This window comes from Limulus polyphemus, unplaced genomic scaffold (assembly GCF_000517525.1).
Source record: "Limulus polyphemus unplaced genomic scaffold, Limulus_polyphemus-2.1.2 Scaffold192, whole genome shotgun sequence".
NCBI classification, from domain to species: domain Eukaryota; kingdom Metazoa; phylum Arthropoda; class Merostomata; order Xiphosura; family Limulidae; genus Limulus; species Limulus polyphemus.
The window spans coordinates 334,998-351,371 of record NW_013665802.1 but is presented as its reverse complement, the minus strand read 5'-3'; the positions used below and the strand labels follow the sequence as shown (position 1 = coordinate 351,371).

Genomic DNA, 16,374 nt, shown 5'->3' with positions numbered 1-16,374 from the left:
TGTCACAACCCCTTTAGTTGCCTACAGATAGCACCTTTGCCACAATCCTACATTAAAAAATTTTCAAGAAATTGTAATAATTAACTGTCTAATGCTTTATTAAACTTTTAAATAGCAAAATGGATGGAGGTATAACAACACAATGAACTACTAAATTATAAAATTCTATTATGTCGGCTAAAATATGAAGAAGGAGAATTGTAACTTAACACTTTTAACATGAGCTATTCAATTATTTTAGTGAGCCTGGTTGTATACGTGTTAGTTGATGCCATAGTTCTATTTCCACATCTTTATCTTGTGTTGCACTAGTAAGAAAAAGCTTGATTTCAAAGGTATTAAAATGTAATGCTGTATGAAATTTATTTATTTTATTCTTATTAGGTAAAATTTGATAAAATAAACAGCATTACTATTTTTTTCTGTAAGTTTTACAGAAAAATAAAATATTTTCCAAAAGGGTTGCAATCTCAATTCACACCTTCTGTAACACCAAATGCACATTTTGAGAAACCCTGCTCTAAATAAATGGTAACAAGCTCTTTTCTCACATGTACAACTGTTTTTCAATAAATCTTAAATTTCTTGGACTAAGAGAACTTTCCAGAACACCACAAAAAGTTTTTGAACAGAGTGATGAAGATATTCAACAATCAATTCAGAAAAAAATAGGAACCATGTTAAAAGTCAAACAAAGCAGACAAAGTAATATATTATCTACTAAAACATAGTGTGAATAAACTAAAATAAATAGGGTTTGAAATGAGACGAGACCGCTTCTACAGAAAAATATGTCATAATAGATCAATAAATGGTAAAATTTTATCTTAACAGTAAAATTAAAAATCAACAAGCACTTGTACTTTATGGTGAGTTTCAATAATTCAGTATGCATGTACAGTTCATTACTTTATAAATGGCATTACTCCAGTTGAAAATAAATTCTTATAATTTTCAGTTATTTCTTAATGGATTACTTTCACACCTCTTTCAAAATTCCAGTTTCACAATGTATTGATCTGAAGCTAAAAACTGTGTGATGTCACTAAGGCAAGATTCTGAATTCTCTAGATACAGGGATTTTTTTTGAATTCGAGCTTTAGCTCCCCTTTCCCTTCAGGTATAGTGTAACTGATTTTTTGAAATTCTGTAGCCACTTTATAGTGGTTTATCAATTGATACAATCATTGTGTTAAGTATCAAGTGTTGACAAAATGACAAATGCACTGGGACTTGAAATACCATATTTTCAAGGATTATTACCATATGCTCTCTTCTCTATTTTCTACCTCCTGTGAAATAGCCAATCTCAACACATGGGTTCAGTCCACACTAAGACTGTCACCTAGTACTCAACTGAATTCACCAGGTGCTAAATTTCATATTAATTGATGAAACTAGTTTAAAGACACATGTTTTAAGGGTTCTAGAGTATAAAGTAAAGAGTGATTAGAATAGTTTATAAAGATCTTTCTTCAATAATATTCATTACAAAAAATTCTAATACTTACATAGCATCTTATAGCTATATACTCAGTTTTAATATCAAATTCAAAGAGCTAAAACTTCATACCATCTATGTTTAAAGTTGCATATTTTTAGGAAGAAACAAATGCATTTTTCCTAATAAAATTAACCCTTTTCTGCAACTATAATTTAAGCAAAACATAAGGCATCACCATTCTAAGCATAATATAATTATTAATACTAATAGTCACAAGCATAAATGTTCTTCATGTTCTTATCTTAAACTGTTAAATGCTAAACTATTTGGACTAGACACCTTACTGCTATTTTATTTATTACATACACTTCAAATCAATAGTGCCTTAATTCCGCTCAAATAGTTTAATATTTGAGCAATATTTTCATTCTCAATTAAAATGATGTTTATTTAATCTATACTACGGAAGCCCTGCCTGGTCTACAGCAGTCAGTTGTACTATATCAATAATCATTAATGACGTCATTATGGAGTTGGCCTTCAAATTTCCACGCGTAATGATAACCCGTTAACTACCGCGTGACTAAACGAAAAGATAAAAAATATATACATATATACCAGTTTTCATCACACTTAATCTTCTGCCGCATCCAAATCATAACCAACAAATATTTCTAGTCTCTTTTGAAACTTACAAACCTAGAAATGTGTCTGACATACCAACGCCCAATCAAACAACGCATTTTATCCAGTGTAACGATATAATTAATAAAACTCCGTTTGCTGCAATGTTTCTTTTTGCGCCGTACAATATTAAATTCTTCAAATATCTAAATAGCCTTTTTTACTATGGATTCGATTCAGAAAATAAAAAGTAAAACTTAGTCTGCTCTTGTGTGAACATTTTCATACTTGATTTTCAAATTCGAGATTATAATCATAAAACAGCTTACAATGCGCGAAATTATAGTTCATGAAATACCCGCACTGCGGGGTTCCAAGACCCCTCCCCATGATTTACAGAGCCCCAATTAATCTCCCCGATTACTTCTATAGCTACAACAGGGGATGGATGGTTCATATCCGAAAAAAACCCCATTAGAACACTTGCCCGTTGTATTTCAGCACGTGTGCCAAGTTTTGATTTCGCTATCTTGTAAGTGGGGGTATGAACAGAGTTTCAAAATTAGTATCAAGAGATCCTGAGAGAAGCCGGGAGCAAAAAATTCGATGCCGGATTCGAGTTCAGCAAACCTACTCTTAAGCCCCAATCACGGCAGGGTTACCTTCCGGGTATGTTTAAGCCTGCCCTTGTACCCCAAATAAACAGAGGTAGGGGCTGTGCTACATGAAAACGCATTTACAGTAAAAAAATTGCATCAACTCGTCTTAGGTTAAAACAAAGTGAAAAATACAACTTGCATTACGTTAGAATGTGTAAGTACAAAATGTCTTTATTAATATATAAATTTATTAAAAATAGCAGAATGAGTTGATATTTCAAACTTGCCACAATACAATGCAACGGTATCATGAGGTGCTGGTTTAAAAAAGAATGTTTGTCCCACCTTCACCCTTCCTCCATTTTTTTAAAAATATGCACATGTCTACTAACCATAGATATTCCCACATAATTTGACTAAGTTTTATATAACAGTTAACAGTGTGGCCACATACCTCTATAAAATAAAATGTGAAAAATGGGAAGGTTACTTTGATCAAAACGTCGCCTTCCCAGTCAGACACGTGCATTTTTACCTTTCAAGTTACATTTCGATAAGACTTGGGGTGAGGGGGATTCCATTAACAATGTAAATGGACACGGTAACATATCTACCCCCTTCTAAAATTAAGACGCAAAAACTGAGATAGAACGGTATAATACCTTACCAACATAATCTTTTAGATACGATATTATTATATGAATAAAAACCCTTCCTATACCAACGCAGTGGTTGTATGTTGACAATGTAGAAGGATATATTTCATTATATAATATTGATCGTTTCGTAATTAATATAAAAAACAACAACAGAGAATGATATACTACGTCACCAACATAATGTGTGGGAAATGTTGTATTACTAATGTTTACAAAAAATCCTTTCTAAAACAACATGTGGATTGTTATATGTTGAGTAAAGTACTGACTTATTCTTGTTCTTTCTATATCTGGCGCGAGAGTAGTACAAGCAATGTCAAGAGCAGTGACGTATAGCAGCAACATGTACACGAGGGCGAGTGAACTAGATACACAAGATAAGACTACGTTCGTACCTAACGAAAGGAAACATTTTATATTCCGATTGGTTTACTTAAATAACTAATTACGTAATAATTTTACCCATCTTGAACAATATTCTTTGCTCACTACTGAAAGCTACGATATACACCATTTTGCACTTTTACAAAATATATCAAATTTGTTGGGGGGGCGAACCTCTCCTCACTACATCTAGTAAAGAATTTTTACACGTTTAAGAACCAAATTCAACTAATTTATTTCGGATGACTCACGTGTACCTTTTTAGTCAGCCAAAGTGGGTAAAAATAACGTGGTCTATAATGTGAGAAATTTGTTGCTTTATTTATTTACTTATTTTTCTTACTGAACCATAAACCGTAAACCTTGTATTTAGCTCCTGGTGACCTAATAAAGCAAGGTAAAGTTGAGCTTCAAAATGAGAACTCCAACCTAACCATTTTTTTAGTTTCTAAGACACGCCAGTAGCAATGTTTAAAGTATGGAATAGTTCATTCTAGCAATATCACATTCACACAAAACATTATGAATTCGTAAGTTTTAACGTGTAAAACGTCAACTCTTAGCTGGCAGTGTATGGCATTAAATCGTTACTATATGTGTGTGTGTGTGTGTGTGTGTACTATTATATCACAAAAAGAATGGTAATAAGAAGAGTGTATAATAGCATGTCAACTATTCCTTGTATGTTATATTCCACTAATAAATACTGTTATACACTATCTTACTGGAAACCCTTTTTGTGACGTGATTTACATTACTGTCAGTCTTAATGTGATACATTATCACACATATTAATGTTCAGTATATATTCCCACCTTAACTGACTTAGCAGAAAGAGTAGAACATTTTGACTTGAAATATGCTACGAGTAAAAAATAACTCATTTGTCTGCAACATCTTAAATGATGTGATTAATACTTCTGTTTTTTACCTGACAAAGTTTTCTCTACATCTATCACATCACTACTTATAAAAAATTACCAACAGTCAGGTGATTTAAACATGACCTTTGAAGAATGTCTTTATTAGGCTTCACTATTTACACACAAAAGTGCATCTAAAAATTATAACACTGAAAAATCATATGCTTTTTAAAACAATGTAAAAATAAACTCCGATTAAATACAGTTTGACAACTGTCATAAAATCCCTAATTACATCTTCAGCAAACACAGATTTAAGTATTGTCATATATACACACTCCACATCATTATTCACAAAACGTGTAACATACAAGTGGATTTTTTTCTCAATTCTTAATTTATATGAATAATAAAACTGTTTTTAAGCATAATTACATTACACTAACTTTAAAAAGTTTGTCAAGTGATAGAATTTATTTCTCTGCTCTCTTTTCTTCACAATTCAAATCTGGAAACCAAACATTCCATCCACTTCCTTTCACTCACATATTGAAAAAATGAAAATCAACTGATCATTAACTAATATTCAAAATCTTTGTCATACAGTTCAATTCACATCTGAGTGATTCTACAACAAACTAAAAAAATCTGGCATGCACACAAAAAAAAGGGCATGATTCCAAGCAGGGTAAGGTCCCCAGCAAAGAGCTGGAATGTATGATCAGGACACTTAATGTAACAGTGCACTCTATTGATACTTACCAGGCCACAGTAACATTAGAAAAATGACTGTTAAAAAGTACTGAGACCTCTGATGATAGGCTTACATCATGAGTATTTTTAAGTGATTTGCAGCCAACAAAATCTTCACTTTGAATTTATTAAGCAGCCAACAGAAGGAATACATCACATCAAAAAAGTTAATTTTTGAATAGACTTCTCTTCAATACACCACTTGTTCTGAAGATGTTATCATAGAAGAAGAATATTCCACAAAAAATGATAAAAATAACAGTTGGGTTCATTTGTAAATGCATAACAATAATTTATGTTAGTATTTAAAAAAAATGTTACACCAGACTCAGTATACAAAACTGTTTTCAATCAAATCAATTGTGCTATACACACAACTTCTGATGGCTTAACAAAAATATACAATGTACTTGAAAATACTGTATCAACACTGGTGGTGAGGGAGAGTATTCACTACTGTGGTAACTCTTTGTCAAAAGTAGATTCAGTCAGATCCTAAACCTCACCATAATAAATTCAGGGTTATATTGTTCTACATTTGTAACTAGTGAGCCACTAGCTGAATTCAGTGAATAAATGGTGCTCTTAAAATATACACTATTTTAAACTTTGTTGTACATTTAATTTAAAAAACAAGTATAAAAACCAGCTCCTTTAATTTTTCTTGAAGGATTATAGTAGTAGTAGATTTTTAATGTTAAACTTCAGTTCTTTAGGTTAACTTACTCTCCTAATATTTCACAGATGCATGTTTCCTTTGTTTGATTTACTTTATGCATACACAACAGGTTTCAACTTTACAGGTTGATAATGCTATACTACATGTTTTAGACAGATCTACAGGTATTTATGCATCTTTCACTAATGTTGATTCTACATAAAGTGTAATGGAAGTTTCCACTAATCTATTCAAAGCAATACTTTGGGCTGACAATTACAACAGTATGATAATAAAAAAATTACCACAATGACACAAATACAATGACAGACAAACTATTTCACTCATACAGCATCCAAACAGAAATGTCAGGGAGTCAGGGCATTCTCCACTCATATAATACAATAATTTTGAAGATTACAATCATATACACAACATCGAAAATTACATTTTTTTTCAAACAACACTTTTCATTACATATCTGCATATTTGCTGCTAATAAGTTTGACAAACATAGACACTGATAGTTAGAAATTAAGAACAACCTGAAACAATTTAAGAAATGGAATACAATGGAAAAGTCTACAAAAAAAAATCTTAATTAGTTTAAACTCTAAAGTTACAAAAATGAAATTTTAGATATGTCATAAAATCACATGTAACAATTAGAAAAATTCACCTATTCTATATTATGACAAATGTCATTGAACTGCCATGATTCTTATCAATTTTAAGACATGAAATGCTAGTTACCTAGACATAAACAGTAACATACATCTTACAATCAAGGCTTCAATAATGAACTGTTCTGTGTGTTGTAGTCATTATTGACATTAGCAATAAAAGATTATTTAGTGCTTTCAATCAGAAGGTAGTAGTAGTAAGATGTAATCTGTTCAATGGTGAAAATGCTAAGCAAAAAGTTGAACAATCCAAAACCTAATTTTATTTTTCAGAGTGACATTTAAAGCAAGTATGGAGTTAAAACAAGACCCTTTTAAAATATGACAACAATGTAAATAAGACAAATATATCCAGTATAAATAAATATTCACACATAATTTATTTTAATTCATTTTTTTAACCATAAAAAAGATTATTTTGCTGATAGTTCTTTAAATATAAAAATTTAACATAGTTTATTATTATTTCTTTCCAATTATTTCCTTAAAAATTACTTAAATCCACACTAAAGAAAATTCTGGTGAAATTTTTGCTATTCATATCTACAGCTTAAAAATGGAAAAGACTGACTTCATTAGTATTTTTTTAATAAACTCTATTGGCAAGATATATGTACATATAACAGCCTTGTGATGTGTTTAAAGTTATAAAGTATTTAATTTTACTTAGACATTACAAACTGTATACACAACCATTAATAATACTATTATTATGTATACATATGTATATATAGTTTTTTAACACATGATACATGTTCAAAACAATTTATTTGCCCATATTTAGTGAAACAAAAACAGGAGAAGAAACTCACCATGTGGGTATGCTATTGATGATGCACAACTTTTAGAAACTGCTCCTGCAAACATGTATTCAAGGAAGTCCCTACTAGATTTAGCATTTGGATCATAACAATTTCTCCTTCTCCTCAAAGAACTTTCTCTTAGCTTTGCTTTGATAAACTCATAAATCACAAAATGAATAATAGTTTCTGAGATACCAAAATAAGAAGCACTGAGTCCTTTGTAAAATCCTCGTATACCCTTAGATCTGTAAATCCCATGAATACAGTTTCTTGCTGAAGTACTTCCAAATGTTCTGAAAAATAAAAATACATATAGTTTTATTATAGTTCAGAGTACTTTATATTTTGCAAAAAAAAACAACAACAAAAGAATATATTTCTATTTCTAAAAGTCTCTTACGAAGTATGAAGATTTTTTATCTAACAGACTTGAAAGTTAACAAATCTTGTTTTCATTATTCTATATAAATATATACTGTAATATACTAGTTATCTATTTACAAAATACAAGTGATATATTTTAAGAAATAGACATCTTTGTGTATATTATACACTGAGAAGTTTTCTATCTAAACTATATAAATCAACCTTCTTTGTTCATAATGTAACATTACATAATCACAAAACATTTCACCAGGTCCAGATAAATTTCATAAAACCTAAACATTTTACAACAAAGTACCATAAACAGTGTGCAAATGGTTGATAAGAGCTTTTAATCATTATACCTTTGATCTAATTGTAGCCTAGTCTTCACAACCCAGACAGGGTTAGTTACAGAACAGGACATGAACCCTGTAAAGAAAAAGTTATTTGTTCTGAAAATATAAGCAAGCAGTTCTACTACATGTAAACCAACTAACAAACAGGTGGATTTCTTACACATAAGTGCGTGTGCATGTGCATTGTATAAAAACTAGTTTAAACCACAAAAAAAAAAAGTGAAATAACTTTTTTTTTCTCATAACTTCTCACACAAAATAAAAAGGTTTCCTTTTTCTTCTGATATAATTTGATATGCTGGTAAGCCATGTTTTTCTGTTATATCTGAAGGTCAAAAAATATTGTTAATTATAAACAACTTTCTTTTCTCTTTTCAACATACCTTTCTAATTATTTAGTATACTGTAATTTGCCAGTTTATTACTACAATGTATTTTCAGAGTCAAAGTAAAATCATGGCTCAGTTTACTGAAAGTATATATACCTTTATTAGTTTCATTTTTATGCAATCTTGACACTTGGTTTTTTTTTTCTCATATTTTACTTATGAAACATTTAAAAATCTAGCATTTTCATTTTATGAGATAGTTTAACCCTAGATCTCAGATCAGAGTAATAACAGCCATTTTTAAGCAAACCATTTTGAAAATGACACTCATTAAAAATTTATAATAACTACAGTTAAATAAACCGAAGAGTAGTCAGTTGGGTTTTTGTAGTACATGGTTAATTTGGCTATCAATAACCACTTAATACTTCCACAAATGAAATACAGATACCACACTTTTTATTTTAGTTAGAACTCATTGTTCTCAGAACAATAAAAGAGCAGTGAGAACTTTTTAACTCACAAAATTATGGATTATTTTCACTGTTACATTATTCCTTTGTTGTTCACAAAAGTGAAAAAAACCAGTGTAATTTTTTAAAATATTGGTGCAATTAACCTTTGAGACCATCTGAAACTCTAAACGTTAACGCTGAGCTAAACATTACACTAGGTGTTATTAGAATCTTGATATACATAGTTACATATAAGTGGTATATTTACAAGTAAGGGGAAAATGTGTTTTATTCTACTCATTTAAAAGTAATAACAAAGTAATGTAATTTAAACTATTTTAATGTTCATACTAAATTCAGTTGGAAGGAAACAAAAACTTCATCCACAACACAAATTTTAAACAAAATAAAATACTTCTTTCTTTTTAACACAACGTAAATTTTAGACTTAAGCTTTAATGGAGCAATAAATTAGATCCTTATAAATTGGATCATTCTCAAATTACTAACAAATTAACAAGTACACAGTCTTCAGCCTTTCATTTAAAATAACACAGTTTTCCAACTAAGAAAACTTACCAGCACTAGCTGCAGATACAATATGGACCCACGGTGTATCTGGTGTGAGGTGTGCATTACAAAAACCCTTTGTTTGAGAATATGTGCAAAAATATATAGCCCTAGAATAGACATACACATTCATATCTTTGAAATCATAAATAGATGATTCAAGTAAAATTGCTAAAATATAGTGTAAGTTAGAAATTACATTCAAATTCATTTCTCACAATTGTTTATAAAATTAGTGATTTAAATAAACAAACTTCAATGATAGAGTTTTCAAAGTGTAAATAATGTTCAAAATTCAACCTGATTTTTCATTAAATGTTCTATCTTCTAAAAGTAAAGGAGAAGCTTCACTAACTTTACTGTGTCATAAATGACTTACACGAAACAACCACCAATTAAGAATTTAAGTTGTTATCCAACTGGCCTTATGACCTCTGATATTGAGTGAAGGGCTTAATCTGCAAATTGCTTTAACAAACAGCTTGAGGTAAAAGTGTTAACACCAGACCATCTCCCCTTAATAAAGTGGCTAATAGAAAAGATATAGAGGCACTAATGACAGTTGTTATAGCTATAATTTTACTCAAACCAGTATAAAGAGTACATATAAAAAATGATATGGGTAAAGTTGCCACACAGAGAAGTAAAACTGTTAATTTTGGAGGTTCTATAGGAACTTGTTATCTGTTACAAGTTTCAAACTATAAATGCATACTTTTACTTCAGGACAAAACAACAAAAGTGGAAACTATGCCCCCTATAGGAACCAGAAAGGAATAAACTGTGCACTTTTTACATAAGAACACAAAAAAAATTATCGAAGGCTTTTCTGCTTATCAAAATCTTCCTCTGTCATACAAACAAACTAAAAAAAACTTAAATAAAATCCAATATTTCAAATACATGTAGCTAACCAACAAAATTGTAAAAAAAAGTAAAACTTACAACATATTATTAGGCAAACCACTCCACAGTTTATAGTTCTTAAATGAAAAAAATATTTTAATGAATTCTAATGTAGAGCAAAAGGGACTTGTGAGTTTAAAATGCCACTAATGCACTGTTGTTGTTATCATTTTTCTTATAGAAACATGTTTGGGAGCAGTTAAAAGGAAATTTTTAAAACCTCACTACAATATCCTCATCAATGTATATACATTAAAAAACAGCCTCTCAGAAGATACATAATTTTATCTATAGCATAACAGGCAGAAAATGATAAAAACTGGTAAAAATTCACATAAAAAATTATACCTACATATATGTACAAAACAATTTTTCACTTTATGCAGAACTTCTGTAAATAACAAATATCCTTGACATCAACAAAATATTTAAGTAATTCATTTACATAAAATATTTTAACTGCAAATAATGCAAGAACAGAAATATAGTAACTTACCGAGAAGGGGCAACACCGACAAGGTTTGGACCTAAACCCTTAAAGAGTGCCCTGGCACCTTCATTTTCTACTATGTGTCTGTGAAAGAAATAACACATATATATAAATACCTTCACTTAATAAACAAGTGCTATGTATGAACCTGCTCTGCATATCTATTTAAAAAAAAAGGTTATTAAGGCCATAAAACTAAAATTGTAAATCTATAGGTTTCATTAAATCAACATTTTATATAAACATGATATTAAATGTCTAGAACTACATGGTTGAATTATAACTTAATATTATCCTTTGCTGAATGACAAAATGTATAGATATGTTACAGTACAATAAAAGGTAAGCAAACAACAATTTATAAGCATAAGGAAGAATTTTGTTGCTGGTGGATAACACTACATGTTTTTACAGGGCATTGGTCTGTCTTCTTCGGGTATGGTTAGTACCAAGCAATACAAGGTTTTCATATCATTACAAAGACAAAAAAACATAGGGAATAAATGCGACAGAAATGGTGTCAGCAGGTGAAAGGATATAAGTAAAGGTTGAGTATGGTCAAATGTATGAATGGTGAATAAACCTTGCCAAATATGGCTGATGTTGCTAGGGCCATTATCACGGTTTAGTGAAATTGTGTGCTTTAATGATTTTTATAGTTTCTAAACAGTCTCTTCTTTTTAGTTTTGGGTTAGTGTAGGAGAAGAATTTCATCCCAAAGTATTTTGTGTCCTCTTTCATATTGATATCTTAAGGTGAATATCTGGAATTCACTCCTACCCATGTGACCTTGGTGTTCTTTACATCTTATTTCTAAGGAATGTGATGTTTGTTTTATGGATTTCTTTCTACATTCACATGGAATACTACATCTGCCTTGTTTTTGTTCCTTTAGTAGGGATTATTTCGGGTTAGATAGTAAGGTGTCAATTTTATGTGAAGGTTTGAGCATTAATGCAAAAACTGTATTCAAACCTTCACATAAAATCAACACCCATGTGAATGTAGAAAGAAATCCAGACTTAACCTTTACCTATATCCTTTCACCTGCTGACACCATTTCTGGCACATTTATTCCCTATGTCTTTTTTTGTCTTTGTAACGATATATAAACCTTGTATTGCTTAGTACTAATCATATCTGAAGAAGACAGACCAATGTCCTGTCAAAACATGTAATATGTTCCACCATCAATAAAATCCTTCCTTATGCTTATAAATTGTTGTTTGCCTACCTATTATTATATTAACATAATTTATTTCCTTACTCAAATATACAGAACTTGTTTTCTGATTTACATTTGTATGTGATGTAAAGATCTTTTTTTACTCTTGTTTATTTATAAACTCAGTACAAAATGTCCATAAATTGATTATAATGACATTTCATGTTTTTATTTTACCGTATACATGGTATTAAGACTAATTTGTACTTATAACTGCAACACTTATTTACAGACAGTGTCTACATAAAATACTAAAATTTACAAGTGCTTTTACATTTCATTTGTGATCCAAATGATCCATATATACCTCTTTCTTTCTCAGATATACTGTTTAATTTTTTCACTAATTAAAACTACTTTATCTATATCTCTATTCTCTGTTGAATACAACCACTAATAAATTTAATTTCACAGTGTATGTGCATGTGTATAAATAGTAAAAAAAAACTTACTTGAGACAACGCCAAATGCCAATTGTCTGTTGTCTAGTTGTTGAAGTTGTGGAATTGAGAACTGGAGAGAAAGAACTTTCTGCTGGGGTAGAGTTACAACTTGTTGAAGTACTGTAAGTGTATATATGACACTGATGATTTGTATTGTTTATTGAGGGGTTGCAAGGAGCTGACGGCACATACACATAACTAAAGTTTGCAACAGATGACTGAAGTCGTGTTTTAACTACCTCTAATGGACATGTTGCAATAGCACCTGCTGTTCCACCAATTCTAGACCAAATATAATTAATAATCAGAACACATTCTTTAAACAAGAAATTCTAAAAATTAAATGCACCTGATGAGACATTAATGTAACAATTAGTTAGTTGAAAGCCTTTTAATTCATGTAGGTCACTAACTAGTTTCCTAAAACAAAAATTATCTAGTACATTGAAGCATAAACTTATTTTGAAACAATCCAGAAATAAGTTCTCTGTTACTTTCGGAGAGTTGCTTTCATGTGGAATGTTCTAACTTATCTATTATTATTAATTTTAATTTATTACTGTACTTTTACTATAAATATTATTTCGCACTGTTAGATTAGTGTATGAATTTAAGTCTAACCAAAATCCCAAGCTAGCCAAACTTTGTGAAATACTATTGGATTTATGGCCCAAAACATTGTTAATAGTAAGGGTACTCAACTGATTAGACAATGCATTATTGGTATACTTGGAAAGTTGTACTCATTGTCAAGTTGACTTAAGTAGGTAGCTTGATTTAAGCAGACATTCATGGTAATTCTGTATTAATTTTTTTTTATTAAGTAATTGATTTATCTACTTAGATAAGAACATCTAATTATGTTAAACCACAAAATCAAAATAAAACTAATACATGTCATTACCTTATAACAGTCCTGAGGCTAAATGTGTATGTAATTTCCAAAGCTTGTAACTATCGCTGAAAACAATCACATTTACTTCCTCAACCCTACCATTCCAATGCAAAATCAATAGAGCTGTGTGATTATTGGAATTTGTGAATCAATTAATAGTTATGCTTATTGATCGATTAAGTTCAAAAAACAGCTTATTCACAGGAGACTTGGATAATTGAAATAACTGAAATAGTAATAATCGGAAAGGTTAATTATAATTAATTGATTACTTATGAGACATGACACTAACCAATTAAGCTGAATGAACTCAAATTAATTACAATAATAATGAGAAATCATAATGGCAGTGTTTTGATTATAGTGAACCCTGTTAGTCCGGACATCAACAATGTGGATGATTTTTCATGTTGACAAATCTTCACAATGGGAAATTTAATCAATAACACAGGCCTGTAAATCTAAACTTCATAAAAGTTGTTTTGATTTTAATAAAGAAATTTTCATAATTCAGGTACTCAGATTTCGAAAATATTATTCATTTTTTTACAAATCAGGAAGGAAAAAAAAAAACTCTTAATTAGATCAATTTATTATTTCAAAAATAATATTCATTTTTTTCTATCATGTAAGAATTTTTTTACAAATCGGGAAGAAAAAAAAACGTTTACTTACATAAAAAAATATTTCGTTTACCACAATAAAATTTTTTTTATTATTATGCTTGTTAAGTTTGGGTTCTAGAACGATCAATAAGACTTTCATGTCACAATTAGTCTAAAGAAATCTATAGCTAGTCAACATTTTAAGCATAACAAAATGTGACCCAATTTCAATAAAAATGATCCACTTATGTAAAAGTACATATGACATTTTGTGAAAAATCTGAACGTGATGGAGAAAAATGGATATTGTTTTCGAATTCAGCATACAGGAACTATTGAACATGCAAATATTTCAAGACAATAAAACCACTACAGGCCTGTGCAATTAATCTGTATATATGCATTCCAAATACAAACAGCTATTTCTTATAACAAACATGCATTTCCTACAAATATAATTTATACATGACTACACAAGTCACATAGGGGTCGATCAGTAGTAATGGGCATATAAACTGTAAAAAACATCAGTGTTCATCAGAGTGATTTATGCTACAGTCATATAAAGTCACATTGTTCCAAAACAAAGATGCATAGAAATATTATCATCATTCACACATGATGTTTCTTGGTACAAGAAAGTAATACATGTACTATGTACCTTGTATTCTATAAAGAAATTGGTTTGAACAAGATGATGATTTATATATACATTATATAGTAATATAATCTAAGGACAACTAGGGACCTGTTGGTCTATCTAGGCCATTTCGTTCACTAAACTTTAAAATGAAAATAAAACACTCAAAGCCAGCCCTTATTGTTCAAATATTTATTAAGCCCTCCCTTAAACTCCATTAAAACAACTGCATGCACCAGATCTGAAAGCAACCAATTCCAAAGGCCAACCACCCTATTAGAAAAATAAAGCTGATTTAGCTAAAGATGCCTCCTACCCTGCCAAAATTTATATATGTTTCTTAGTCTTACCAATTAAGTATGAAATATAATGAAATAATATGCCATTTTGGATATGCATTTTTTCATATTTATTGACAATGTAAAGTAATAAACTAACAAGTTTTTTGTACATAGAATAAATTTTTTTACCATTTACACGCCCATACTTACGAGTTTGCATTCTTATATTTATTGATCAATAACACTTGCTGTTAATATTATCCATTCTATTCAAAGTGACCAATTTGGCTATCTGGATGTCTCAATATTCCAAAACTATTTTGGTAAAAATATGTTCAGATTAATAAGATTTCACTGTACTTGCATTTTTGGAATAATCAAAACAAGTAATAACCATAAATACTCATTTTTATTAATTTATCATTATAATGACATTAATTGATTTAAAAGTTTACCTTACGTGAAACTAATTGATGTTCATATGTAACTAATTAATCCAGTTAATTGTCCAACTCTAAAAATCAGACTGCACAAAGAATGTTTGAGCTCACCTTCTTTGTAGTAATATATTACACCAAGCTGTATAATATAGAGATTAAACAGTCCCACATAAATATATTTAATAAGGCACTAACTTGCTGAAACTGAACAAGTAGAACTTACATTATTACAATAAATTAATAAAATGTCCTTTAAATTTTAAGACATTGTTTACATCCTGCTTAAATTTTTTGTCTGATTTGCTTATTTGCAATTTCAAAATCTCATACGTAATTTGACGTATTACACTAGCTTTAAAACATAGGTTTAACACTAAGTAGTTAAGTCTTAACAAGAAGAATAAGTGAAAGTTTAGAAACCCAGAAAGCCAATCTGGTAACTAAGAATGTTGTTTCCATTCTAAGCTTTTGCATTTAACATGCTACTCTTATGTCAGTATTTTCAATTACCACAATAATCAGTGAAAATTCTGATGCATAGGCAAAAGAACTAACTTTATTTCAAGTTCAAGATCAACGTGGTCTTTTTTTCTTATTGTTAAGCCTTGTAACTTTAGTCTTATGTTTGCCCAGTGATAATTTTAGTGGGAAAATAATCTGTTGCAACTACTAATTTAACATTTAGCTTACAATAGTACAAAACGCCCACAATACTAGTACTAGTAGTAATATGTCACTAAGAAACAAGTAACGTTTTTAGAATGACTCACCCGCCAGCAAAAAGATGTATTATCGTATCGTAACTGGACATAACGTAATTCATAAAACAATTGAATTTTCTGGAAAAAACAAATGTTGAATTACTACACATTGTTGAAAAAATAAATGGAGTACTGAATATCA

The 16,374-nt window shown here is 29.9% G+C and overlaps 1 protein-coding gene across 2 annotated transcripts in view; it reads right to left on the bottom strand.

The window, feature by feature from the left end:
• LOC106478238 (solute carrier family 25 member 36-A-like) overlaps positions 1-16,374 on the bottom strand; it is a 23,009-nt gene that overhangs the window by 5,148 nt on the left and 1,487 nt on the right. For both annotated transcript variants that reach the window (XM_022381784.1, XM_013938762.2), the window contains exons 2-7: positions 16,242-16,310; positions 12,620-12,892; positions 10,949-11,026; positions 9,556-9,656; positions 8,199-8,265; positions 7,480-7,763 (exon numbers count right to left, since the gene is read on the bottom strand). In XM_022381784.1, coding sequence (XP_022237492.1) covers positions 7,480-7,763; positions 8,199-8,265; positions 9,556-9,656; positions 10,949-11,026; positions 12,620-12,892; positions 16,242-16,294 — 856 coding nt within the window. In that variant the 5' untranslated portion in view covers positions 16,295-16,310. The remainder of the gene's footprint in view (positions 1-7,479; positions 7,764-8,198; positions 8,266-9,555; positions 9,657-10,948; positions 11,027-12,619; positions 12,893-16,241; positions 16,311-16,374) is intronic.